Consider the following 26,480-nt stretch of genomic DNA (forward strand, 5'->3'; position numbering starts at 1 on the left):
TGTCTAAGCAGTGTTCGTGTTCCCGTGAACACACCGAACGTGGCCACTGCTCCCAGACCTGTCAGGGCTCGTGCACGTCCTGGGCGATTTCAGGACATTGATACTACCTTTCATAAATAGGCTTTTGGGCTGGGCGGGGGGTGTTATGTTCACTATTTAGCTCCTGTGAGTTTGTTGTGTGGGTCTTTCGACTCACTGTATTGTTATCCTGAAGGGCCACCATACTTAAGTGATAGTGTATAAACTTACTGGCAGGTTCCTTCTTGACAATGCAACAACAATAAGAAATAATAAAAGATAAGAATACGAACATAAAGTAAATGGCTCAATAGAATATAATAAACATTTTAGCAAAAGTATAATATAGTCTGATATTTACACGTGTATGGGGGCAGTGTATAAACTGAGCAGTATAATACGTTGTGTGTGTGTGCTAAGGTGCGGAGAATCAGAGCAGGTGGTCAGTCCTGTTCAGTGGTCAGCAGTCTGATGGCTTGTACACTATATTACCAAAAGTATGTGGACACCTGCTCATCGAACATGTCATTCCAAAATCATGGCCATTAATATGGAGTTGGTCCACCATTTTCTGCTATAACAGCCTCCACTCTTCTGGGAAGGCTTTCCACTAGATGTTGGAACATTGCTGCGGGACTTGCTTCCATTCAGCCACAAAAACATTAGAGAGGTTGGGCACTAATGTTGAACGATTAGGCCTGGTGATAGTGAATGAACCCTGACACAACAGTTGGTATTATCCAAATCAAATCCTGCCACTGCTACCATTATGGTTCTGTCAGGGTTCTGAACCTCTGTTAATTTCAAATGGAACGGCTACTGTGATCAATTTCAGACCCAAGTACATGTCAGAGAAGTCCCTTCTTTTCTTTTTGTAGAATATTCCTTTTTCCATGGCCCATAAATGAATATATATATTTAGAAAAAGTATAGAAATAAACATTTCTTTGAATGTTTTAATTTTCTTACTGACCAGAAGTGACTCTTTAAAGGAGAGAGTCGGAGAGCAGGAATGAGGATGATGTCATTGGTTTTTAAATAGTTATTATCGTGTTAGTAATTTCCACTATTCTAAATGGCGACAGAGTCCACAGAACAAGCCGTGCTGCAGTTCCTAATAGAGAGGAGGGGTGGTCAAACATAGACCTGATTGATAATTTTGAATCAATGTGAAAAATTGTTCCGTCAAAGAAAACACTGTACAATGAAAGGTTCAACTGCTTTCGTGAAGCTGGAGGATGGAGTGAAATTTGTGTTTGAAGAAGAGCAGCACAATCTCAGTGATGCGCACAGACCCTGACGACGATGATGGAGAGGGTAAAGGCAACGGGGGGTGTGGTGGGGACAGTGCAGGAGGAGGATATAGTCAGCTCCAGCAATAGAGACAGACTCTGGTGTGTTAGCTGGCCAGGTGCAGATGAGGGGAAGTAGGAGGACCTCCCGGGGCTCCCAGAGGGCTCTTCTGTCCAGCTCTCTGACAGAGGACGCCAGGTGGGAGGGGCTAGACAGAGACGGGAACACCCCCAAGAGCAGCTGAAGGAACTTCATAGAGCTGATGATGAGCAGCTCCTCACAGGTAGGCTACACACACAAACATACACACACACACACACACACACATTAAATCACACACCGTTCTTTTGTGTTTTAGTTTTTTGTACAGATTTTCCACACTGGCTCTAGTCTCAAGTTGTTTAGGCTACCATTTCCGAGATGTAGCCTACTAATTGTTCCTTTCCGTCTTTGTCTGTCTCCAGGTACGTCAGTCTTTGTTCAACCGCGGCTCTCATCTCAGAGACTGTCAGGAGCGAAGGTGACTCCGCCTCCCTGCTGTCGCCTGCAAACAGGGACTGTGTCTCAGTGGCCCTGGAACCCCGGGAGCACGAGTGGATACTGTGTGCTTCGGACTGCAAGTGGGACGTTCGTTTCCACTGCTAATCCTGGACCCCAGCCTGCAGACCAAGAGGGACTTTGTGACTGGCTTCTCCTGCCTCCACTGGGCTACCAAGTAGGGCAACAAGGAACTATTGATACAGCTACTGGAGCAAGCCAAGCAGAACAATGTTCCTGTGGATGTTAAAATGTACGCTCTAGTGCTGGGTACACTCCCCTTCACCTGGCCGCTATGCATGGACACACACAGGTAGGAAATGTGTTGTCCTCACACCTCGCTGCTCCGGCAGCCAAATGCTTTCGCTCTCTGAGGCTGACGTGAGGAAAACTCTGTGTTTCCTAGATAGCATCCCTGGCCGCGTCCTCAGAGTATGTGCTGACCAGCTGGCGGGTGTCTTCTCTGACATCTTCAACCTGTCCCTGCCTCTAGTCCCCACCTGCTTTAAGGAGACCGCCATCGTCCAACAAGGTGACATGCCCAAGTGACTATTGCCCCATCATGAAATACTTAGAGAGGCTGGTCATGGCCCACATCAAGGCCAGCATGCAAGGCACACTGGACCCACTCCAGTTAGCCTACAGCTCTAACAGATCAACGGAAGAGGTCATTTCCATCGCTATTCACACGGGCGTAACACATCTGGACAAGAGGAACATCTATGTAAGAATGCAGTTGTTCCTTCCAAGCTTGACACCAAACTCAGAGCCCTGGGTCTGGACACTACCCTCTGCAACTGGATCTTGGACTTCCTGACGGGCAGACCACAGGTTGTGAGGATTGGCAACAACAGCTCCTCCACACTGACTTGTAACACTGAGGCCCCTAGGGGTGTGTCCTCAGTCCTCTGCTGTACTCACTGTTCACCTACGACTGCGTGGCTGTGCACAACACCAACTCCATCATCAAGTTTTCTGATGGCACCACAGCTGTAGGCCTGATTAAAATGACGAGACAGCCTATAGGGAGGAGGTATTGTGGTGTCATGACAGCAACCTCTCCCTCAATGTCAGCAAAACAAAGGAGTTGATTATTGACTTCAGGAAGCAGAGAAGGGAACATGCCCCAATCCACATCAACGGGACTGCAATAGAGAGTCGTGAGTTTTAAGTTCCTCGGCGTACACATCACCGAGTTCTTTTCATGGACCAACACTCTTGTCAAGAGGGTGCAACAGCGTCTCCACTTCCTAAGCTGGCTGAAGGAAATCGGCATGACGCCCCGGGCCTTCTAGTGCTGCACCATCAAGACCATCCTGACCAGTTGCATCGCGGCCTTGTAAGGGAATTGCTCCGCCCAAGACTGCTACGCCCTCGGGTGGGTGGTGAAGACGTACATCACTGGGACCTTGTTCCCACCCATCCAGGACATCTACATGAAACGGTGCCTGAGGAAGGCTAGTAGCATCATCAATGACCCTACACACCCCAGCCACGAGCTGTTCTCTCCCTTACCATCGGGCAGATGGTATCGGAGAGTGAGGTCTGATACCAACAGGCTCAGAGACCGTTTCTATCTACCCTATATATATAAAAGTATGTGGACACCCCTTCATATTAGTGGATTTGGCTATTTCAGCCACACCCATTGCTCGACAGGTGTATAAAATCGAGCACGCAGCCATGCAATCTCAATAGACAAACATTGGCAGTAGTATGGCCTTACTGAAGTGCTCAGTGACTTTCAACGTGGCACCGTCATAGGATGCCACCTTTCCAACAAGTTTGTTCGTAAAATTTCTGCCCTGCTAGAGCTGTCCCGGTCAACTGTAAGTGCTTGTGTTGTGAAGTGGAAACATCTAGGAGAAACAACGGCTCAGCGCGAAGTGGTAGGCCGCACAAGCTCACAGAATGGGGCTGCAGAGTGCTGAAGTGCGTAGCATGTAAAAATTGTATGTCCTCGGTTGCAACACTCACTACAAAGTTCCAAACTGCCTCTGGAAGCAATATCAGCACGTGAACTGTATGTCTGGAGCATCATGAGATGGGTTTCCATGGCCGAGCAGCCGCACACAAGCTTAAGATCACCATGCTCAATGCCAAGCGCCGGCTGGAGTGGTGTAAAGCTTGCAGCCATTGGACTCTTGAGCAGTGGTTACGCATTCTCTGGAGTGATGAATCACGCTTCACCAGGTTTGGTGGAGGAGGAATAATGGTCTGGGGCTGTTTTTCATGGTTTGGGCTAAGCCCCTTAGTTCCAGTGAAGGGAAATCTTAACGCTGCAGCATACAATGACCTTCTAGACGATTCTGTGCTTCCAACTTTGTTGCAGCAGTTTGTGGAAGGCCATTTCCTGTTTCAGCATGACAATGCCACCGTGCACAAAGCTAGGACCATAATACAGAAATGTTTGGTTGAGAGCGGTGTGGAAAAACTTGACTGACCTGCACAGAGCCCTGACTTCAAACACATCGAACACCTTTGGGATGAATCGCCAACTACGAGCCAGGCCTAATCGTTCAACATCAGTGCCCGACCTCCCTAATGTTTTTGTGGCTGAATGGAAGCAAGTCCCGCAGCAATGTTCCAACATCTAGTGGAAAGCCTTCCCAGAAGAGTGGAGGCTGTTATAGCAGCAAATGGTGGACCAAATCCATATTAATGGCCATGATTTTGGAATGACATGTTCGATGAGCAGGTGTCCACATACTTTTGGTAATATAGTGTACAAGCCATCAGACTGCTGACCACTGAACAGGACTGACCACCTGCTCTGATTCTCCGCACCTTAGCACACACACACAACGTATTATACTGCTCAGTTTATACACTGCCCCCATACACGTGTAAATATCGGACTATATTATGCTAAAAATTTTATTATATTCTATTGAGCCATTTACTTTATGTTCATATTCTTATCTTTTATTATTTCTTATTGTTGTTGCATTGTCAAGAAGGAACCTGCCAGTGAGCATGTCGTTGGACGACGTATACCATGCGTATCCCGTAATTATGACGAATTAAACTTGAAACTTTTGGGTTTGCTCTATTCTAACTCCCAATGAGTCGAGAAGGATGTAATCAGCGACTGCAATTCGTTTTTTTTTGTTGGTATGGGCGTTTGTTGATTGTTTATTTGTTTATTGTTTATTTACTACAAGTTAAACTTATGGAATACTAAGGAATTTGTTGCATGCATAATTCTGACAGTGCTTTGATATGTGCGTATAGTGATACTGTTTTACTACCCTCACTCGGGAAGCATGTTATGGTACTAAAGTCGGGCACAATTCCGAAACACAGGACTGTACAGTTACAACTTTTGTGTGAAGAAATCATCAGCAGACTATGCAACTATTGTGACTCATTTACAGATTCACAATAAAACAGTGGTGAGATATGGAAGTACTTTACATAATATGATGATGATGATGATGTGTAGGACTGAAACTATTTTACTGCATTTATTTAAAGGGACAATATGGGATTGGTACTAACAATTTGTTGACTGTACAATTATTGATATATAGACATTGATTCTTGAAGACTGTAACTTATAAATGTTTTATTACCTCATCAACTGTCTTAACCCTTGTGTTGTCTTAAGGGTAAAAAATGACCCGCCACTATGTTCAACAGCAGAGAAAACCCCCTAAATTATATTTTTCCAACTGCTCAGTTTATACACTGCCCCCATACACGTGTAAATATCGGACTATATTATACTTTTGCTAAAATGTTTATTATATTCTATTGAGCCATTTATGTAATGACTTTTCCTAGAGTGTCCCCAACATTATAAAAAGCAAAACATTGCCTTTGTTCATATTTCCATGAAAGCTGTACACCACCAGAGTACAAAGATTGTCTACGGGTCATCTTTGAGCTGGCAGTTATAAAATAATTTACACACCACAATAACTACAAAGACACACACACACACAATGAGAAATTGAGATTGTGTACTACTGATTGAACTCAGCCAGCAACTCCTGAAGAGGAGGATCACCATGGTTGGCACAGTTAGAAAGAACAAGCCTGAGCTCCCCCCTGCACTCCTCACAACAAGGGGGAGAGAGGCCCTCTCATCAAAGTTTGCCTTCACTCCCACCACCACTTGAGTTTCTTACCTCCCAAAGAGGAACAAGAATGTGGTCCTCCTGAGCACCCTACGCAAAATGGCTGAGATCAATGATCGTGAGAACAGGAAGCCAGCCATCATCCTGGACTACAACCACAATAAAGGAGGCGTGAACAACCTGGACAAGGTGATTGGCACTTACAGCTGCAGGAGGATGACTGCCCGCTGGCCCCTGGTCATCTTTCATAACATCATTGATGTGTGCTCATACAAAGCCTTTGTAATATGGAACAAGATCAACCCTATCTGGATGCCTGATAAGCGAGAACAAGAGGAGGGTGTTCCTGGAGCAGCTGGGAAAGGCACTTGTAACCCCATACATTCAAAGAAGGGAGCACCTCCACCGCACAGCAGCCTCTGCAGTGCTTGTGAAGACTGTTTAGGGGGCTGAATCTTGTCCTGATCCACCTGAGGCTGCAGCTGGGGCAGGCAAGAGGAGGAGATGCCAATTCTGCCCCCCAAAGAAGAACTGTAAAACAAATACTATGTGCTGCACATGTAATAAATACATCCGCAAAGTCCATGCACACACACTTGCATACTGTCCTACATATGGAAATTAGTGTTGATTGATTTACACTCTTCACGTTTTTGTTTTGTATCTATTATCTTATTTTATTCTTATTTATTGTTGTTGTTTATACACCTTGTGGGTGGGGGCAATGGTTTAAAAAATGGGAATGGGAGAAGACTAGTAGTTTGTATTTGAGTTCCTCGTTGTACAGTATATAAGAACATATCACTATGTTGCCAAAAAAGTTCAAGACTGTTATTGTTTCCCTTCAAAAAAATGCATTCAAAACTACTTTCTGCACATTTCTGCATGTAACGATGTACGCTGAGAGTCGGGAAGCAGGTTCAGGGAGTGAATACATTTAATGAATAAATGAACACAACAAGAAACATAAACAGAGCACCGACATGAAACAGGAACAGAAACGATGACGACTGGGGAAGAAACCAAAGGGAGTGACATATACAGTGGCTTGCGAAAGGATTCACCCCCCTTGGCATTTTTCCTATTTTGTTGCCTTACAATCTAGAATTAAAATGGATTTTTGGGGTGTTTGTATCATTTGATTTACATAACATGCCTACCACTTTGAAGATGCAAAATAAAAACAATTGTGAAACAAACAAGAAATAAGACAAGAAAAACAGAACTTGAGCGTGCATAACTATTCAACCCCCAAAGTCAATACTTTGTAGAGCCACCTTTTACAGAAATTACAGCTGCAAGTCTCTTGGGGTATGTCTCTATAAGCTTGGCACATCTAGTCACTGGGATTTTTGTTCCATTTTTCAAGGCAAAATTGCTCCAGCTCCTTCAAGTTGGATGGGTTCCACTGGTGTACAGCAATATTTAAGTCATTCCACAGATTCTCAATTGGATTGAGGTCTGGGCTTTGACTAGGCCATTCCAAGACATTTCGATGTTTCCCCTTAAACCACTCGAGTGTTGCTTTAGCAGTATGCTTAGGGTCATTGTCCTGCTGGAAGATGAACCTCCATCCCTGTCTCAAATCCCTGGAAGACTGAAACAGCTTTCCCTGAAGAATTTCCCTGTATTTAGCACCATCCATCATTCCTTCAATTCTGACCAGTTTCCCAGTTCCTGCCAATGAAAAACATAGACATAGTGTTTTTCTTGATGGCCAAAAAGCAACATTTTAGTCTCATCTGACCAGAGTACCTTCTTCCATATGTTTGGGGAGTCTCCCACATACCTCTTGGGGAACACCAAACGTGTTTGCTTATTTTTTTCTTTAAGCAATGGCTTTTTTTCTGGCCACTCTTCCGTAAAGCCCAGCTCTGTGAAATGTACGGCATAAAGTTGTCCTATGGACAGATACTCCAATCTTCGCTGTGGAGCTTTGCAGCTCCTTCAGGGTTATCTTTGGTCTCTTTGTTGGGGCGGCAGGGTAGCCTAGTGGTTAGAGCATTGGACTAGTAGCCAAAGAAAGTTACAAGTTCAAATCCCCCAGCTGACAAGGTACAAATCTGTCGTTCTGCCCCTGAACAGGCAGGTAACCCACTGTTCCTAGGCCGTCATTGAAAATAAGAGTTTGTTCTTAACTGACTTGCATAGTTAAATAAAGGTCAAATAAAGGTCAAATTTGTTGCCTCTCTGATTAATGCCCTCCTTGCCTGGTCCGTGAGTTTTGGTGAGCGGCCCCCTCTTGGCAGGTTTGTTGTGCCATATTCTTTAATTTTTTAAATAATGGATTTAATGGTGCTCCGTGAGATGTTCAAAGTTTCTGATATTTTTTTTACAACCCAACCCTGATCTGTACTTCTCCACAACTTTGTCCCTGACCTGTTTGGATAGCTTCTTGGTCTTCATGGTGCCGCTTGCTTGGTGGTGCCGCTTGCTTGGTGGTGCCCCTTGCTTAGTGGTGTTGCAGACTCTGGGGCCTTTTAGAACAGGTGTTTTTATACTGAGATCATGTGACACTTAGATTACACCCAGATGGACTTTATTTAACCAATTATGTGACTTCTGAAGGTAATTGGTTGCACCAGATCTTATTTAGGGGCATCATAGCAAAGGGGGTGAATACATATGCACGTACCACTTTTCAGTTGTTTTTTGAAATCGTTTTTTGAAACAAGTTATATTTTTCATTTCACTTCACCAATTTGGACTATTTTGTGTATGTCCATTACATGAAATCCAAATAAAAATATATTTAATTTACAGGTTGTAATGCAACAAAATAGGAAAAACACCAAAGTGGATGGATACTTTTGCAAGGCACTGTAAATGTTTTCTTTCCATCCTTCCTCCCTTCCTCCCTACAGGAGATAGATTTAGAGATCAGGAAGGTGATCGAAGATGCGGCCCAGTTTGCGATCTCTGACCTTGAGCCACCATTTGACAAACTGCAACCACATTTTCACCATCAAACCGCCCATGGAGATCTGGCAGACAACCTTTGGGTCAAACTAAGGTCTGTCAGCTAGACACACACACACACCTGGACCAAACTACAGTCCATAAGGTACACAGCTCCTCCGACCCCTGGGTGACAGTCTACTCTTCCTCTCCTCTTCTTTTCCTTCTCATTCCCTTCTCTCATTAGCTCTCTAAACACACAATAGTAGATGAGATTGTTAACCTGTCGGTCAGAGTCTGTAGCAGCATTCCAAACCATTTCATCACCTCTGACCCTGCGATGTCACCACAAGAAGTTGGTTGCACCTTAACTGGGGAGGACGGGCTCGTGTTAATGGCTGAGGTGGAATGGTATCAAATACATCAAACACATAGTTTGATGCCATTCCATATATTTGATATTATATTTGAGATTTGAGATTCTTCGAAGTAGCCACCCTTTGCCTTGATGACAGCTTTGCACACTCTTGGCATTCTCTCAACCAGCTTCACCTGGAATGCTTTTTCAACAGTCTTGAAAGAGTTCCCACATATGCTGAGCACTTGTTGGCTGCTTTTCCTTCACTCTGTGGTCCAACTCATCCCAAACCATCTCAAATGGGTTAAGGTTGGGTGATTGTACAGGCCAGGTCATCTGATGCAGCACCCCATCACTCTCCTTCTGTGTCAAATCGGCCTTACAGAGCCCGGAAGTGTGTTGGGTCATTGTCCTGTTGAAAAACAAATGATAGTCCCACTAAGCTCAAACCAGATGGATGGTGTGTCGCTGCAGAATGGTGTGGAAGCCATGCTGGTTAAGTGTGCCTTGAATTCTAAATAAATCACTGACAGTGTCACCAGCAAAGCACCCCCACGCCATCACACCTCCTCCTCCATGCTTCATGGTGGGAACCACACATGCAGAGATAATCCGTTCACCTACTCTGCGTCTTACAAAGACATGGCGGTTGGAACCAAAATTCTCAAATTTGGACTCATCAGACCGAATTACAGATTTCCACAGGTTTAATGTCTATTGCTCGTGTTTATTGGCCCAAGCAAGTATTTTCTTTTAATTGGTGTCCTTTTTATAGTGGTTTCTTTGCAACAATTCGACCATGAAGGCCTGATTCACGCAGTCTCCCCTAAACAGTTGATGTTGAGATGTTTCTGTCACTTGAAGTCTCTGAAGCATTTATTTGGGCTGCAATTTCTTAGGTGCAGTTAACTCTAATGAACTTATCCTCTGTAGCAGAGGTAACTCTCAGCTGAAAAAGTGGCGGTCCTCATGAGAGCCAGTTTCATTATAGCTCTTGATGGTTTTTGTGACTGCACTTGAAGAAACTGTCAAAGTTCTTGAAATCTTCCAGATTGACTGGCTGTCATGTCTTAAAGTAATTATGGACTGTCGGTTCTCTTTGCTTATTTGAGCTGTTCGTGCCATAATATGGACTTGGTCTTTTACCAAATAGGGCTATCTTCTATATACCACCCCTACCTTGTCACAACACTTCTGATTGGCTCAAATGCATTACGAAGGAAAGATATTCCACAAAGGAACTTTTGACAAGGCACACCTATTAATTAAAATGCTATCTAGATGACTACCTCATGAAGCTGGTTGAGAGAATGCCAAGAGATGTCATCAAGGCAAAGGGTGGCTACTTTGAAGAATCTCAAATATAACAATATTTTAATTTGTTTAACACTTTTTTTGGTTACTATATGATTCCATGTGTGTTATTTCCTAGTTTTGATATCTTCACCATTATTATACAATGTAGAAAATAGTAAAAATAAAGAAAAACCCTTGAATGAGTAGATGTGTCTAAACTTTTGACTGGTAATGTCTATCATTTGGGGGCGGTCTAAGGCGCAGTGGTCTAAGGCACTGCATCTCAGTGCTAGAGTCATCACTACAGACACCTTGGTTGGCATCCAGGCTGTATCACAACTGGCCGTGATTGGGAGTCCCATAGGGCGGCGCACAAATTGGCCCAGCGTTGTCCGGGTTTGGCCGGTGTAGGCCGTCATTGTGAATAAGAGTTTGTTCTTAACTGACTTGCCTAGTAAAATAAAGGTTAACTAAAAATAAAAAGTAGACCTTGCTTAATTAACCTGTATCAAGAAATAATCTTATTTGTATGCCTATCAATCAACAAATGTACAATGTTTAAAGCACATTTTTACAAGTCTGTCACTGATGACAGCTCCAATAAGCCCCTTAATGTGAATGACATGTAAATGAGAAGCTTGTAGAATTATAACTCTCCGACCACATTTCCGATCAAGTTGGCTTTTAGGCCTACTGACTCAAATTAACAAATCGATTAGTTAATTTTAATTTTTTCACCTGTATTTAACCAGGTAGGCCAGTTGAGAACATGTTCTCATTTACAACTGCGACCTGGCCAAGATAAAGCAAAGCAGTGCGATACCAAACAACAACAAAAAGTTACACATGGAATAAACAAACATACAGTCAATAACACAATAGAAAAAAATCTATATATAGTGTGTGCAAATGAGGTAAGACTAAGGAGGTAAGGCAATAAATAGGCCCTAGTGGCGAAAAAAATTACAATTTAGCAATTAAACACTGGAGTGATGGATGTACAGTGGATGAATGTGCAAGTAGAGATACTGGGGTGCAAAGGGGGAAAAATATGGGGATGAGGTAGTTGGATGGGCAATTTACAGATGGGCTATGTACAGGTGCAATGGTCTGTAAGCTGCTCTGACAGCTGATGTTTCAATTTAGTGAGGGAGATATGAGTCTCCAGCTTCAGTGATTTTTGCAATTCGTTCCAGTCATTGGCAGCAGAGAACTGGAAGGAAAGGCGGCCAAAGAGGAATAGGCTTTGGGGGTGACCAGTGAAATATACCTGCTGGAGCACGTGCTATGGGTGGGTGCTGCTAGGGTGACCAGTGACCTGAGATGAGGCAGGGCTTTACCTAGCATGGACTTATAGATGACCTGGAACCAGTGGGTTTGGCGACGAATATGAAGCGAGGGCCAGCCAACGAGAGCATACAGGTCACAGTGGTGGGTAGTATATGGGGCTTTGGTGACAAAACGGATGGCACTGTGATAGACTGCTTTTACACCTGCACTGCTTGCTGTTTGGGGTTTTAGGCTGGGTTTCTGTACAGCACTTTGAGATATCAGCTGATGTATGAAGGGCTATATAAATAAATTTGATTTGATTTGATAGACTGCATCCAATTTGTTTAGTAGAGTGTTGGAGGATATTTTGTAAATGACATCGCCGAAGTCAAGGATCGGTAGGATAGTCCGTTTTACGAGGGTATGTTTGGCAGCATGAGTGAAGGATGCTTTGATGCGAAATAGGAAGTCAATTTAATTTTGAATGGGAGATGCTTAATGTGAGTCTGGAAGGAGAGTTTACAGTCTAACCAGACACCTAGGTATTTGTAATTGTCCATATATTCTAAGTCAGAACAGTCCAGAGTAGTGATGCTGGACGGGCGGACAGGTGCGAGCAGCGATTGGTTGAAGAGCATGCATTTAGTTTTACTTGTATTTAAGAGAGGTTGGAGGCCACGGAAGGAGAGTTGTATGGCATTGAGGTACGTCTGGAGGTTAGTTAACACAGTGCCCAAAGAAGGGCCAGAAGTATACAGAATGGTGTCGTCTGCATAGAGGTGGATCAGAGAATCACCAGCAGCAAGAGCGACATCATTGATGTATACAGAGAAAAGAGTCGGCCCGAGAATTGAACCCTGTGGCACCCCCATAGAGACTGCCAGAGGCCCGGACAACAGGCCCTCCGATTTGACACACTGAACTCTGTCTGAGAAGTAGTTGGTGAACCAGGCGAGGCAGTCATTTGAGAAACCAAGGCTATTGAGTCTGCCGATAAGAATGTGGTGATTGACAGAGTCGTAAGCCTGGGCCAGGTCGATGAATACTGCTGCACAGTATAGTCTTTTATTGATGGCGGTTATGATATCGTTCAGGACCTTGAGCGTGGCTGATCTGCACCCATGACCGGCACGGAAACCAGATTGCATAGCGTAGAAGGTATCGTGGGATTCGAAATGGTCGGTGATCTGTTTGTTGACTTGTTAATTTTGACTGAAAGACTCGAAAAGATCAGCTTCAGTAAGAGCCAATTCATGCATGATCCGAATATGTGGTCGGAGGCGCCATACTGATGGTGTGATGCACGTGTGGGGCCTCCAGAGGCATGCAGAGGCCATATTGTGCTCCATACCACATCATTGTGCAGTGTGTGTACCTCTCAAAATGTTAAACAATGTGGAGGGCTCTGTATAGCTCCAAATTGACATGATTGGTTGACGTTAGGTGAGGAAGGGAGGTCCTGTATAAACAGACTCACTTCTTTGACAACTTCTTTCACAACTGTTCTGTTTGGCAAAGCACAAGATGTATGAATGTCCTGACTTATGCAGAGGACATATCACCATAAATGCTGCATGCCAATGCAGATGTTGGATTGACCATTCAGCACCTCTAAAAAGAGTGGAACTTCCCATCACTACTGGATTGGAGTGTGGACCTCAACTTTCAATCACCCACTTGGGTATATACTCATAAAAACCAATGAATAGATGGGACCAGCATGTCAAGAGTGCCTGGTTACACAGGCAGCTGTTGACACGCGAGCAGTTTGGATGAAACGATTGAATAACATCTATGTGTACATGTATTTTGCAATGCTCTCGCACACGCAATGTAGCTGATTTGGTCAGCATGTTATTACTATATCTGCTCTGTGAGGTACAGATTGCGCTAAAGTAAAATGCTAATTGTAATTAACGTAAATAAAATATCATAACAGTAATGGGAACCTGGGACCTGACAAACCGGACACCTACATCCAACAAGAGTCGGAGGACATAGGGATACACTAGCTAGAACCTTCTCAACGTGAATCTGGTAGGACAAAAAAGCATGTCCAATTGTATTGTTTTCCCCCATGTTGTTCATCAGGTTCTACTGTAGCTGACAGGGTGACATGTTGTGTGGACTAACGACATAAAACCGTGTGTATCACAAAGCATGATCAAAGCTACCCTAATTTTAAGAAACATTGAGAAATAGTTTAGTAGATTGTTTTGTGAAATTAACCAGTGATCTACCATGGATAAGCAGCTAGTAAACTATATAATATTGGAAAATACACTTTTCCCATGGGCTGCCCACACGCACCTCACATCCCTATACCAGTTGTAGGTATCCATTCGCAGAAATCTTAGAAAGGCAACAGAAAAAGAGTATTTGCTCATTTTATAATTTTCTAAATGTGATGATGGTGGGAAATGTTGATGCTCTCTGATACAAGACAATTGAGATGATTTGCAAAGATGTAATTATGTTACACAGAGTTATTTTGTTAGTAAAAGTGTCTGCGCAAATGCGCTTCCGGAATCGTCGCGAGGTGGCGGTAAAGTTTTTTTTCTACAGTAAAAAGACATTTGGATGTCTCCGGTAAGTTCAAAGTTCTCTCAACTCGGAAGTTTCTTCGAGTAGCTACATTTGTTGTGCAGAAAACTACAGTTAATTGACGCTTTGTGGACATATTCTAATTTTAACACATACAAACAACAAAAAATACATATATTTAGCAGCTGGTGAAGCAGGTTGGTGTATTTACATCATTAACTGTCAATGATTTCAGTGGGGTTTTTTTCAGTATAAAAGTGCTGCGGCCGCATTGGTTACCGTTAGCCGGCTAACAGTTAGCTGCTATATTAGCCGGCTAACGTCGTTACCTATGTGAAACCATTCGGTCGTAGCAGCTAGTCGGCTAGCTAGATATATTCTGTTATTAATTGTATTGCTTAGGTACATATCGGATATTTAGATGACGTTAGTTTGCTAGTAAACATTCACAGTGATGTCCTTTATAGTGACTCGATAAAAGATGTCAAGAAGCAAGATGGCTAAGTTAACGTTACTGATTCATTAGAAAAAATATAGTAGCTAGCTTGTAGATAACAAGACATCCATTCATTGGCAATTTATGCTACATGAATTATAGCTAGCTGACCGGCCGGCCGTCCAACCAGATTTACAGCAATAGTACTGTATGAAAGACAGTACATCTACACATTTTTCGACACTGATCCCATTGACTCGCCCGCCCCCCTCTTACACTCTCCCCTCCCTCTGTAGTCAGGTCATGATGACCACTCTCGTCCATGACACCACTGAGGCCGTGTGTCTATGTCAGGAGTACAACCTGTTCCTGAAACCCATCGCCAAGATGACGGTGAGTGACACATACAGTGTCACATACACCATATGGCTGGAAACACGACATTGAATTCTACATTGGGTAGGAATGAGCGTTTGACTCAGAAAAGTTAACTCTCACAGTAGATTCATATCATCTAAAGCTGAGGAAAAAATATAAAATGCATGCACACTTGCCGAGCTCATGCACGTGATTACATGGTTCTGTGCATGCTTCAGGTGATAGGAATCTGAATGCACTACCAGCGCTTTGAAAAGTTGATGTAATTATACTTTCCTGTGGATATATTGTCTCTCATTCCTACCGCCAAAAGGAAGAACCACACAAACAACCAGTAACGTACACAAAAATATTAATAAATTCAACATTCTGGCTTGTAGAGGTTGTAAGGAAACATTCCTGATTCAGATGCTCATTTCTGACCTGACGTACAATTCAATGTAATTCAACATAGTGTTTCCAGGCAAATACACCTGTACCTGAAGTAATGAGCATCTCCAACGCAATGCATTTGACATCCAGATGAGCATGTGAAATGTATTCTATGATTTATCTTCCAGTTGAGTGTGGCACTGCCCCAGCTGAAGTTGCCTGGGAAGAGCATCTCTAACTGGGAGGTGATGGAGAGGGTGAAGGCCATGGTGGCTCCTGAACAGTTCTCTGCCCTCAGGTTGTCATGTGCACTGTCCATAGGAACATATTCATACTGTTATAGCCATAAGGTCATGTGTGTTTTTTTTATAGCTGAGCTACAAGCAAGTTAATAACTCTACAATAACAGTAAAACCATGACAATACTGATAATATGGCCAATGGATTGCCTGGTATCAGTATTTTCTGGTATGGATAGATGTATTGAATGAAGCTGTAATCATCAAGCAATGTATCTCACCGCTGTCTCTCCCCAGGATCTCTAAGAGCACCATGGACTTTATCCGCTTCGAGGGCGAGGTGGAAAACAGAGGGGTGGTGAAGATCCTACTGGCCAAACTGGATGGCAAGAGCATCAAACTCAGCGGCTTCACTGACATACTCAAGGTAATGGAACTGTTATGTAGGGGTCAAAATGTGTCAGGTAAAGTGTTAACAAAAAATCTGTATTTTTGGTGATAGAGTACCTTCCCCAAGTTCTTGTAAAACATTTAAAAAATGATCCTAATCAACCGGACTGGTAAATTAACGGGGAATAATACATCATGTAGCTATAACTGCTGATCATTTTTCCCTGGTCTGTGGGGTGTCCAGGTGCGTGCAGTGGAGAATAAGATGGACTTCCCGACACGTTATGACTGGGACTCGTTCTTCCGTGACGCCAAGGACATGAACGATACGGTTCCAGGGGAGAGGCCAGACACCATCCGCCTGGAGGGCCTGCCCTGCCGCTGGTTTACCCTGCCTGACGGTCCCCCTGATCGGCCCTCCGAGATGGCCCTGCAGACCATCTTCCAGGTAGGAAAGAACTCATTATATACACTACCAGCCAAAAGATTGTCACACCTACTCATTTAAGGGGTTTTCTTTATTTTTTTTACTATTTTCTACAATACAATGTAGAATAATAGTGAAGACATCCCAACTATGAAATAACACATATGGAATCATCATATTTTATATTTGAGATTCTTCAAAGTAGCCACCCTTTGCCTTGATGACAGATTTGCACACTCTTTGCATTCTCTCACCCAGCTTCATGAGGTAGTCACCTGGAATGCATTTCAATTAACAGGTGTGCCTGGAATTTATTTCCTTAATGCGTTTGAGCCAATCAGTTGTGTTGTGACGAGGTAGGGGTGGTATACAGAAAATAGCCCTATGTAGTAAAAGTCCAATCCCATTTTATTGCAAGAACAGATCAAATAAGTCCATTACTGTAAGACATGAAGGTCAGTCAATCTGGAAAATTTCAAGAACTTTGGAAGTTTCTTCAAGTGCAGTCGCAAAAACAATCAAGCCCTATGATGAAACTGGCTGTCATGAGGATCGCCACTGGAAAGGAAGACCCGGAGTTACCTCTGCTGCAGAGGATAAGTTCATTAGAGTTAACTGCAGCTCAGAAATTGCAGCCTAAATAAATGCTTCATTGTGCTCAAGTAACAGAAACACATCTCAACATCAACTGTTCGAGTTGCTGCAAAGAACACACTACTGAAGGACACCAATAAGAAGAGACTTGCTTGGGGCAAGAAACAACAGCAATGGACATTAGACCGGTGGAAATCTGTACTTTACTCTGATGAGTCTAAATTTGAGATTTTTGGTTCTAAACGCCATGTCTTTCAGGGATGCAAACTAGTCACCTTTTGGTGAAATTCGGCCTTTTGAGTAGGTGATCTACGTGATTCGTGTAGATCCGATGATAATTTTTTTTTGTGGGAGGGGAGGGGAGCAATACTGGGTGTATCCAAGGCTCATCCAATTGTTTACCTACTAAAATGCAGCACAGCACGTGACTGAAGAAAGAAGAGACAACAAATTTACTAGTTACTGCATCAGTGCTCTGGAAAGACAGCTTGGCAGTTACAGCAGCGCATCACCTGAACGATAACGAAGAACCTGTCACCTTTTTGGGCCCTCACCAGTTTGCATCCCTGGTCTTTTGTGAGACGCAGAGTAGGTGAATGGGTGATCTCCGCATGTGTGGTTCCCACGTGAAGCATGGAGGAGGAGGTGTGATTGTGTGGTGGTGCTTTGCTGTTGACACTGTGATTTTCATTTTGAATTCAAGGCACACTTAACCAGCATGGCTACCACAGCATTCTGCAGTGATATGCCATCTCATCTGGTTTGCGCTTAGTAGGACTATCATTTGTTTTTCAACAGGACAATTACCCAACACACCCCCAGGTTGTGTATGGGCTATTTGACCAAGAAGGAGAGTGATTGAGTGCTGCATCAGATGACCTGGCTTCCACAATCACATGATCTCAACTCAATTGAGATGGTTTGGGATGAGTTGGACTGCAGAGTGAGGGAAAAGCGGCCAAGAAGTGCTCAGCATATGTGGGAACTCCTTCAAGACTTGAAAAGCATTGAGAGAGCTGGTTGAGAGAATGCCAAGAGTGTGCAAATCTGTAGTCAAGGCAACGGGTGGCTACTTTGTTTAACACTTTTTAGGTTATTACATGATTCCATATGTGTTATTTCATAGTTTTGATGTCTTCACTATTATTCTACAATGTAGAAAATAGCAAAATAAAGAACAATCCTTGAATGAGTAGTTGTGTCCAAACTTTTTACCGGTACTGTACCTAACAAACAATCACTCAATCCGTCATTGATCAATCAATTACCCTAATACACACATCCTAATTCGGGCCGGGACGATACCAGTATCGCAATATTCTTTCCATGGCTAAAATTAAAACACAAGCAGACTTAACTTGTGGTCCTTTAAAAACCTGCTGTATGTAAAATATTGTGTTCTATAGCTTGGTATATAAATAAATGTGACTCTGGATGACAACATGTTTGTTTCTAACATAAGAAGTGGAATCCACTTTGTGTTTTGTTTCCTTGCCACGATACTAATGAGTATCACAATACTTGTATTGTCCCAGCCCTACACTTAACCTTATCACTCCTCCCAGGGCTTTGGTCAGGTGCGTCATGTAGACATCCCCATGTTGGACCCGTACAGAGAGGAGACTCTTGATAAGAACTTCAACACCTTCACCTTTGGCGGCCATCTTAACTTTGAGGCGTACGTCCAGTACCAGGAGTACGATGGCTTCGCCAAGGCCATGGACACACTGAGAGGCATGAAGCTCATGTACAAAGGAGAGGATGGCAAGGCTGTGGCCTGCAACATCAAGGTACTGAACTACACACACTATCCACACTACAGACACACAAATATATATATATATATATATATATACATACATACATACACACGCACACACACACACTAAGAGGGATGAACCACATATAGAAGGGAGAGGAGGGTATCCACACTGTTAGATTTGGGTGAGGGTTGAGGGGATTGTCCTGCTGTGTTAGCACTAGAACCGCCATAGGCCAACGACCACTGACGTTTGATTTTGTAAAATAACCCCCCAAAAAAGAATGCAACGACCTTTCCTTAAAGTTTGTATTTTACATTGCTCATTGGTCAGAATTTTTAAATCACAAACAAAGTGTTTCAAGCCTTTTTTCTCTGTTTTCTTCACACCTATTCCCTTTTTAACCAGCTAAGACAATGCGCTGTAGGATGTTGGTACCCAGCCAGGGGCTAATGTGTCTCTCGCTCCTCACTGAATGACAAATGAATGAATGAATGGCCAATAATTATGCACATTATTTCCCAATTTAATTTGAATTAGGCCTAACTGAATTAAGGAGGGTGAAGAGGTTGATTCAATAAACAAATATAATAGTGTAAGGATTATTGTTTATGAGCCTATTTACCAACGTCGGCGCTCATTTTTATAGCTAATCATTTGACCACACCCCTTGCAGGTTGATATCATTGTCTTTTACTTTTTACTTTGAAATAATAATCTGTTACAGGACTGTTTTATTTACAATAACTATTACTAATACAATGTATTGTAAGGGAAGTGAAACCATGCTATGTGTTGCAGTAGGCCTTTAGAATAATGCTAAACCTATCCTTGACTCAATCCGAGTTAATGAGCGAGGGGATACAAACGATGTCAGTCAGCCTACGCAGCCGGCCCATTTGAAACTATACCCAAACTAATTTCACACATAATAAGAGTTAGACAAGATTAAATTGACAATAGTTTGATAAGTGACAATATTATCAGTTGTCAAATTGTACATGAGAGATGGGTGTCTTAGATTTCTATATATTATCAGTTTCTGTGACACTTACACTACCGGTCAAAAGTTTTAGAACACCTACTCATTCAAAGGTTTTTCATCATTTCTACTATTTTCTACATTGTAGAATAATAGTGAAGACATCAAAACTATGAAACTAACATCTGTATCGGCCCGATGTCTAGTTTAACGCCGACGTGAACCCGATGTCAAAGCTGCCGTGCATACCTATATAACGTAGGTACATGACGTAATGACACCACAAAAAATGTTGCGCTATACGTGCAACACAGCATTCCTAACCTAGCCCACAATGTGTGCTGAGTGGATCGAGCAGTCAACAAGTCGAGCAGTGATTTGAAAGAGTAAGGACATTTCAGCGAGACAACTCAAAGGCTAAATCCATTAACGCCAAGATAATGGGATTCATTGCCCTTGACAATCAACCATTCTCTGTCGTGGGTGATATTGGCTTTCACGACTAGTCGAGCACCGGTACACACTAACGTTGCCAAGTGCGCCATTGTTCAGATTTTGCCCTACCGGAGTTAAACAGTAATTACGTCACTGCTATTAGCTTCACGAAATGCGTATGGAACGCCGTTTGGGTCTTTGCATGTCAAAGATACACGTCAAAAAGCACTATTTTATGCGTTAAATAAGCGTTTAATTTGACATGTCAAATAACACAGTTCTATTATAGAATGTTGTGTGTTCTGCATTTGTACGTGCAAGCCAAGCTGCCACCACTGTCAAAGCTGTGCAAACAAGCAAACACCGGCCATGAACAATGTGTTTTACAGTACCGCATTGGTAATAAAGCACTATTTGTTCCACCTCAAATTTTGTTCCACCTCTAGCTAGCTATGGACGATCTCCGCATGTGAATTTCCCACCGTAAAGCTTGGAGGAGGAGATGTTATGGTGTGGGGGTGCTTTGCTGGTGACACTGTCTGTGATTTATTTAGAATTCAAGGCACACTTAACCAGCACGGCTTACACAGTATTCAGCAGCGACACACCATCCCATCAGGTTTGCGCTTAGTGGGACTATCATTTTGTTTTTCAACACGACAATGACCCAACACACCTCCAGGCTGTTTAAGGGCTATTTGACCAAGGAGAGTGATGGGGTGCTGCATCAGATGATCTGGCCTCCACAATCCCCCGACTTCAACCAAATTGAGATGGTTTGGGATGAGTTGGACTGCAGAGTGAAGGAAAAACAGCCAACAAATGCTCAGCATATGTGGCAACTCCTTCAAGATTTGGAAAAGCATTCCAGGTGAAGCTGGTTGAGAGAATGCCAAGAGTGTGCAAAGCTTCCATCAAGGCAAAGAGTGGCTATTTGAAGAATCTTAAATATAAAATATATTTAGATTTGTTTAATACTTTTTTGGTTACTACATGATTCCACATGTGTTATTTCAAAGTTTTGATGTCTTCACTATTATTCTACAATGTAGAAAATAGTCAAAATAAACACCCTTGAATGAGTAGGTGTTCTCAAACTTTTGACCGGTAATGTACCTTTGTCAAATAACTCAAAATTCAAGTGGTGCAGCTCTATTTCTAAATATCACTTTTTCCAAGAATATCCACTCTGCCCATGCATTCAGCACATGACTACTCGCACGCTGTCCAAGCGTTCAGCACATGACCACTCACATAGCAGCATTGCTCAGGCTACTAAGAAAAGACTAGTAACATAATACACTTAAAATATGCTATTCTGTTTTTTTAAATACATTTTCTTATTTTCACAATCTTTCTTTGGACCTGCCAAAATGAAATTATAGTGGATTTCTTTGTGATGGATTTAACTCTTGAACTTGTGGTTTTTAGTTTTAGCCTAGAGTAACAAACTAATTAAAATGCTATTAGGTTCTTTTGTTTTTTAGTATACTATACTAAGACCTCCATAAACACAACCAAATTCTTCTTCTTCTGATAGCATATATGAAATGTATTTATTAGACTGTTAGAATGTTGATGCACCATAGGCTGGAAGGGGGGGTCCATCGAGGCCAAGTGTATGCTAATGGAGTTAGTCGGTAGAGAAGGGCTTGTGTAGGACAGCAGGTTTAAGGTCTTTTGGTGAAGTGAAAGTCAGGTCCATTATAATTCCAAGGATCACTGGACCAAACCGGGAGGCCTGGTCCCTAATCCAGAACTAAACTGTTCTTCCTTAATGAAGAGAGAGATGGAGGGGCAGAGGGAGAAATTAGGAGAGAGAGCTGTCTAAACCACGTGGGTCACAGCTTCTCAGCCCAAAATAAGAGCAGGAGGGGATGAGGAGAGAGGGTGGAAGGAGGAGAGTGGCAGGGGGGTAGCACGTCCTGTCTGTCAGGTGACCTTTGACACGAATAAACACCCACGTGTCACTAGTGGACCCTGCAGTCCTACTCCAACTCACTCAGCTAACTGTCTGCCTGTCTGTCAGGTGACCTTTGACACCAGTAAACACCTGAGTGACGTGGCTCTGAAGAGACGGCAGCAGGAACGACTGAGAATACTGGAGTTGGAGAGACAGAGGGAGGAGCTGAAACGCAAGGAGAAGGAGGAAGAGGAGAGACACAAGGAGGAGGAGAGGTCATATGCCTGGCCTGAAAACATTGTCCCCTGTCTTTGCCGCTTTAGTGGTCTGTAGTTCTGAGGGGACTGGATAGGTGTAAGGAACATGGTGATTGCTCCACCTCGTCTTCCAATGAGTGTAAGTGTCCACTACATTGCTGTCACCCATCCAGTCCTTCAGATCTGCAAACCAAAGGTGGTATGAACTAAGCTACTAGGGCCTGTATTGGTAGACAGTAGCAGAGCTATGTATTAGACTAGTGAATGAACCATGCTTCTGCTGTGGTTGTAGGAAACAGAAGGAGGCGGAGGAGGAGGAAAAGGAACGGAGGAGGGAGGAGAGGATACGGAAACGAGAGCAGAAGCTGAGGGACCGGGAGGAGAGGAGGAACCTAAAGAAGGTGAAGAGGAGACAGGAGGAAGAGCAGAAGAAGTTGCAGATGAAGATTGCGACAGAGGAGAGAAGGCTGTTGTTGGCTCAGAGGAACCTGGAGTCTATACGCCTTATCGCTGAACTACTGGGCAGGACCAAGGTACACACAGACACACTTTTTGCATGGTGTAATTTAATTCACCAGTACCTACACCTATACCAATGTACATTTAATACAGACACATGCTGATAGGACCTACATTACAATCGGTGTCTTTCTCCTTCTCTCCCTTCCCTAGGCTCTGAAACAGCAACAGCAGGAGAAGGAGAGAGTGGCGAGAGAGGAGCGAGAGAAAGAGGAGTTAGCCAGGCAGAAGGAGGAGTTAGCCCGGCTGGAGCAGCTTGAGGCCTGCAGGCGGGAGCAGGAGGCGGAGTTGAGACGTGTGGAGTTAGAGAAAGGGCGTGCCTTGGATCTGCAGCGCAGAGAGAGGGAGCTGAGGGAGAGACTGGTTGGTAACCTGCTGAAGAAGGCTGGAGGAGAGGGAGAAAACCAGACCTCCACCCAACCCTCAGCCCTGACCATGCACAAGGGAGACAGCTCCGACCCGAGTAAGACAGGAAGGGCCCTGGGGGTGAACGGGGTGAGACCGAGGGGAGAGGAGAGACCCAGAGCTATGGTACGATCACACGTCACTGAGAAACAGATAGGAGAGAGGGAGGAGAGGCGAGGAGGCATAGAGGAGAGGAGAGGTAATGAATGGAGAAGCAGAGAGGCGAGGGAGAAACCTAGAGAAAGGGAGAGGAGTCGGTCCCATAGCCAGTGTAAGAGGAGGTACAGCCGGAGACGAAGAAGCTCTAGCAGAAAGAGGAGTGATAGTCAGAGGAGGAGGAGAAGTCATAGTTCTAAGAGGAGAAGCGATAGCAGACGGAGGAGAAGTCGCATTTCTAAGATGAGAAGCGATAGCAGACGGAGGAGTGGTAGTCGTAGCCACAGGAGAGACAGTCACCATGGACGGGGCTGCAGCAGCAGGAGCACCAGCCATGATTGGAGCAGAAGCTCTAGTGAGAGGAGCCACAGCAGAGGCAGGAGGGGCCGTAGACATAAAGACAGCAGGAGCAGATCTAGTAGCAGCAGCTCTAGGAGTAGAGAGAGGAGCAGGGAGAAGGACAGGAGTACAGAGAGGAGTAGAGACTCCAGGAAGCGTAGTAGGAGTCATTCTCGTTCTAGACGACACTAAACACAGCCAGAGGAGACAGAAGAGGACCCTATGCCTGGGTCTAGTTTAAGTGATGCATGGTCAGGCGTTCTAGTATGCTACTTTCTCTGGGCCATATCAGCTTCTTACACAAACATACACACACACACACACACACGTCTCTCTCTCTCGCGCTCTCTCTCTTCCCCCCCAATGCTCTTTGTTCATCTCTAGTTGGTTTATTTACTGAATTTAAAAAAATGCTATACTGCTATTATGTTCTGTTTGACACATGTACTGTAGATTGATCACGTGGTGAGTGTGTCTCCTGTGTAGAAAGACATAGAAGAGGGATACAGAAAAAATACTTGATCTTTTTCGGGTCACAGTGAATGGCCTGGTTTGTGTTTCAGAAGAACAGCTTTAATTGGATTCTGGGAATTGTAGTTAAGTATTAATGCTTCAGCAGGATGCAGGGATCTGTAGTTCTATGGGAAAATGTCAGTCTAGTACAGTAAATAGGCAGCTGTAGTTTAAGTCAAGCTTTTTACCCTAGGATAAAGTAGGGGGGTGTTAAACAACTCACCGACGTTGGTTCAATTACTTGAATTCTATTTAGTTTCTGCCGTTTTTCTAGAGAGAAATCGAATCACTCACGAGAGAAATCAAAGCCAAAGACTTACAGGCTAAAGATGACCAGATGTCATGTTTCTGAGTTCCACGTTTGACCACCAGACGAGACTGTAGTTTTAGTTCTAACCTGGTTAAATGATGTTACTATGGCTTCTCCTCCCTCGGAACTAGAAGCACAAGCATTTCGCTACACTCGCAATAACATCTGCTAACCATGTATATGTGACCAATATAATTTGATTTGATAATGTCACTATAACATAAAGTGGTTCATAAATATAAAGTGTGTGATTTAAAGTTCAGTGTCAGCCCTGTTCTGGTGACTCGGTGTTTAACAGCACCCACCCCAGACGGAAGCCTAGTTTCACCATGTTCATTATTTTAATGGTGTCCCTGCTAAAGTTCTGTGGATAAGAACATTTTCAGTTGCCTTATTGATGAAAGTATGTAAAACAGAGCAGAGTGGTGTCAGTGGGTAATGTTGTATATAGGTTGTATAAAGGTCAGGGTGTCAGGAGGCTCATCAGTCTGTACTGTATATTCTCATGTTTCTCTGCTCTGATGGGCGGCAGCATGTCTTCAACACACTTGTCATTTTATTTGTTGTAATAAAGAAACTACAAAAAAGTAGTGATTTATTTCAGATGTATATTCTGTCTGAATGAGTGGGTAGCCTACTAACCTAATACCTACTAGGGATGGACATCAAAGCTCGATCTTTAACCAGAGATGAAAAAATAGATATATTCTACATTGTTTAAACTATTTAGTGGAATGTGCTTTGTGGCTGCCCGAACAGGCAAGTTAAATATTGTCTTGGAGACGATGTTAATTTGCTTTGACTCTAGTGTTGTATTTGTGCATTTGCAGGGCAAAACCAAAAATAAACAAAGCCAAGCATCACACAGTTCTCTCTAAATTTCCTTTCCCCTCAGTTGTATTCCGTCAGCTCCCTACACACAAGCTCCCTGTTAGGCCTACAGAAATAAATGCCTATAAAAAGTACATTCCTTGCCAAATGATGAGAGCTTTATCACATTCTAAATGGACTGGGTGATTGAAGTAGGAAAATGTGTTCCAATAACAAGATGCCGTTTTGGAATAATTGCATCCGGTCTATTTTCCGTTTAGGCTACTTTGTAAACTGCTAGTGCCATTTAGAATTGGTTTGCCAGGGATGGTGTCACTTTTTCCCCATCCCTAGCAAACACAGCTGATGAAAGTAATTGCGTTCTAAACTGAAGAGCATGTGTGTAACAAAGTAGTACATGTCTGATCAAATGACAAAACATTGTACATATTAGCTGATTATTGGAGTCAGGTGTGTTAGCTGGGGCAAAAGTATGATGCTAATCAGGCCCCTGAGGACTGGAGTTTCCCATCCCTGGCCTAGGCTCCTCAAATTCAACTCGGGACCTCCAAGCCAGTGCCACTGTGTTTTTCATTGTTCCCCTCTAATCAGGCACTGATTTAGATCTGGGATACCAGGTGGGAGTAATTCATTATCAGGTAGAACAGAACCAGAAAGCTCCGGATCTCGTAGGCTAAGAGTTGAATACCTAAGCTATAACACCCCCCTAAACATAGACAGGTTCCACACTGAAAATACGCAAAAACATTAGGTTGATAAAGACAGTATATTTTCATCAGAATTATTAAGCATAGGCCTTCTCACCAAACATGTCCTGGCTGTGATTCATCACCATACACTGTTCAATGTGGAGTTGTTCATCCACTCAGAACATAAAAAATAAGATGCCAGAATAATCTAGATCAAACCTCTGTATAGCGAAAAGACAGATTTTGA

At 43.3% G+C, this 26,480-nt stretch overlaps 1 protein-coding gene across 1 annotated transcript; it reads left to right on the forward strand.

The window, feature by feature from the left end:
- Positions 1-14,365: 14,365 nt before the first annotated feature.
- On the forward strand, positions 14,366-25,576 carry akap17a (A kinase (PRKA) anchor protein 17A). Its single transcript, XM_029659275.2, has 9 exons — positions 14,366-14,495; positions 15,031-15,127; positions 15,673-15,782; positions 16,021-16,150; positions 16,358-16,561; positions 18,700-18,924; positions 22,341-22,489; positions 22,764-23,004; positions 23,144-25,576. Exons 2-9 carry the CDS (start codon positions 15,038-15,040, stop codon positions 24,080-24,082), a joined length of 2,088 nt encoding a protein of 695 aa, XP_029515135.1. The 5' UTR covers positions 14,366-14,495; positions 15,031-15,037; the 3' UTR covers positions 24,083-25,576.
- The last annotated feature ends 904 nt before the right edge of the window (positions 25,577-26,480 follow it).

Source organism: Oncorhynchus nerka, linkage group LG1 (genome assembly GCF_034236695.1).
Source record: "Oncorhynchus nerka isolate Pitt River linkage group LG1, Oner_Uvic_2.0, whole genome shotgun sequence".
NCBI classification, from domain to species: Eukaryota; Metazoa; Chordata; class Actinopteri; order Salmoniformes; family Salmonidae; genus Oncorhynchus; species Oncorhynchus nerka.

What these genes read in the sequence shown, in the direction of transcription:
- akap17a (XM_029659275.2), top strand. Translation starts at nt 15,038, where the DNA reads ATGATGACCACTCTCGTCCATGACACCACTGAGGCCGTGTGTCTATGT. An exon ending in AGACACAAGGAGGAGGAGAG is followed by an intron (nt 22,490 to 22,763) that starts GTCATATGCCTG and finishes CTGTGGTTGTAG; the next exon opens with GAAACAGAAGGAGGCGGAGG. An exon ending in AACTACTGGGCAGGACCAAG is followed by an intron (nt 23,005 to 23,143) that starts GTACACACAGAC and finishes TCCCTTCCCTAG; the next exon opens with GCTCTGAAACAGCAACAGCA.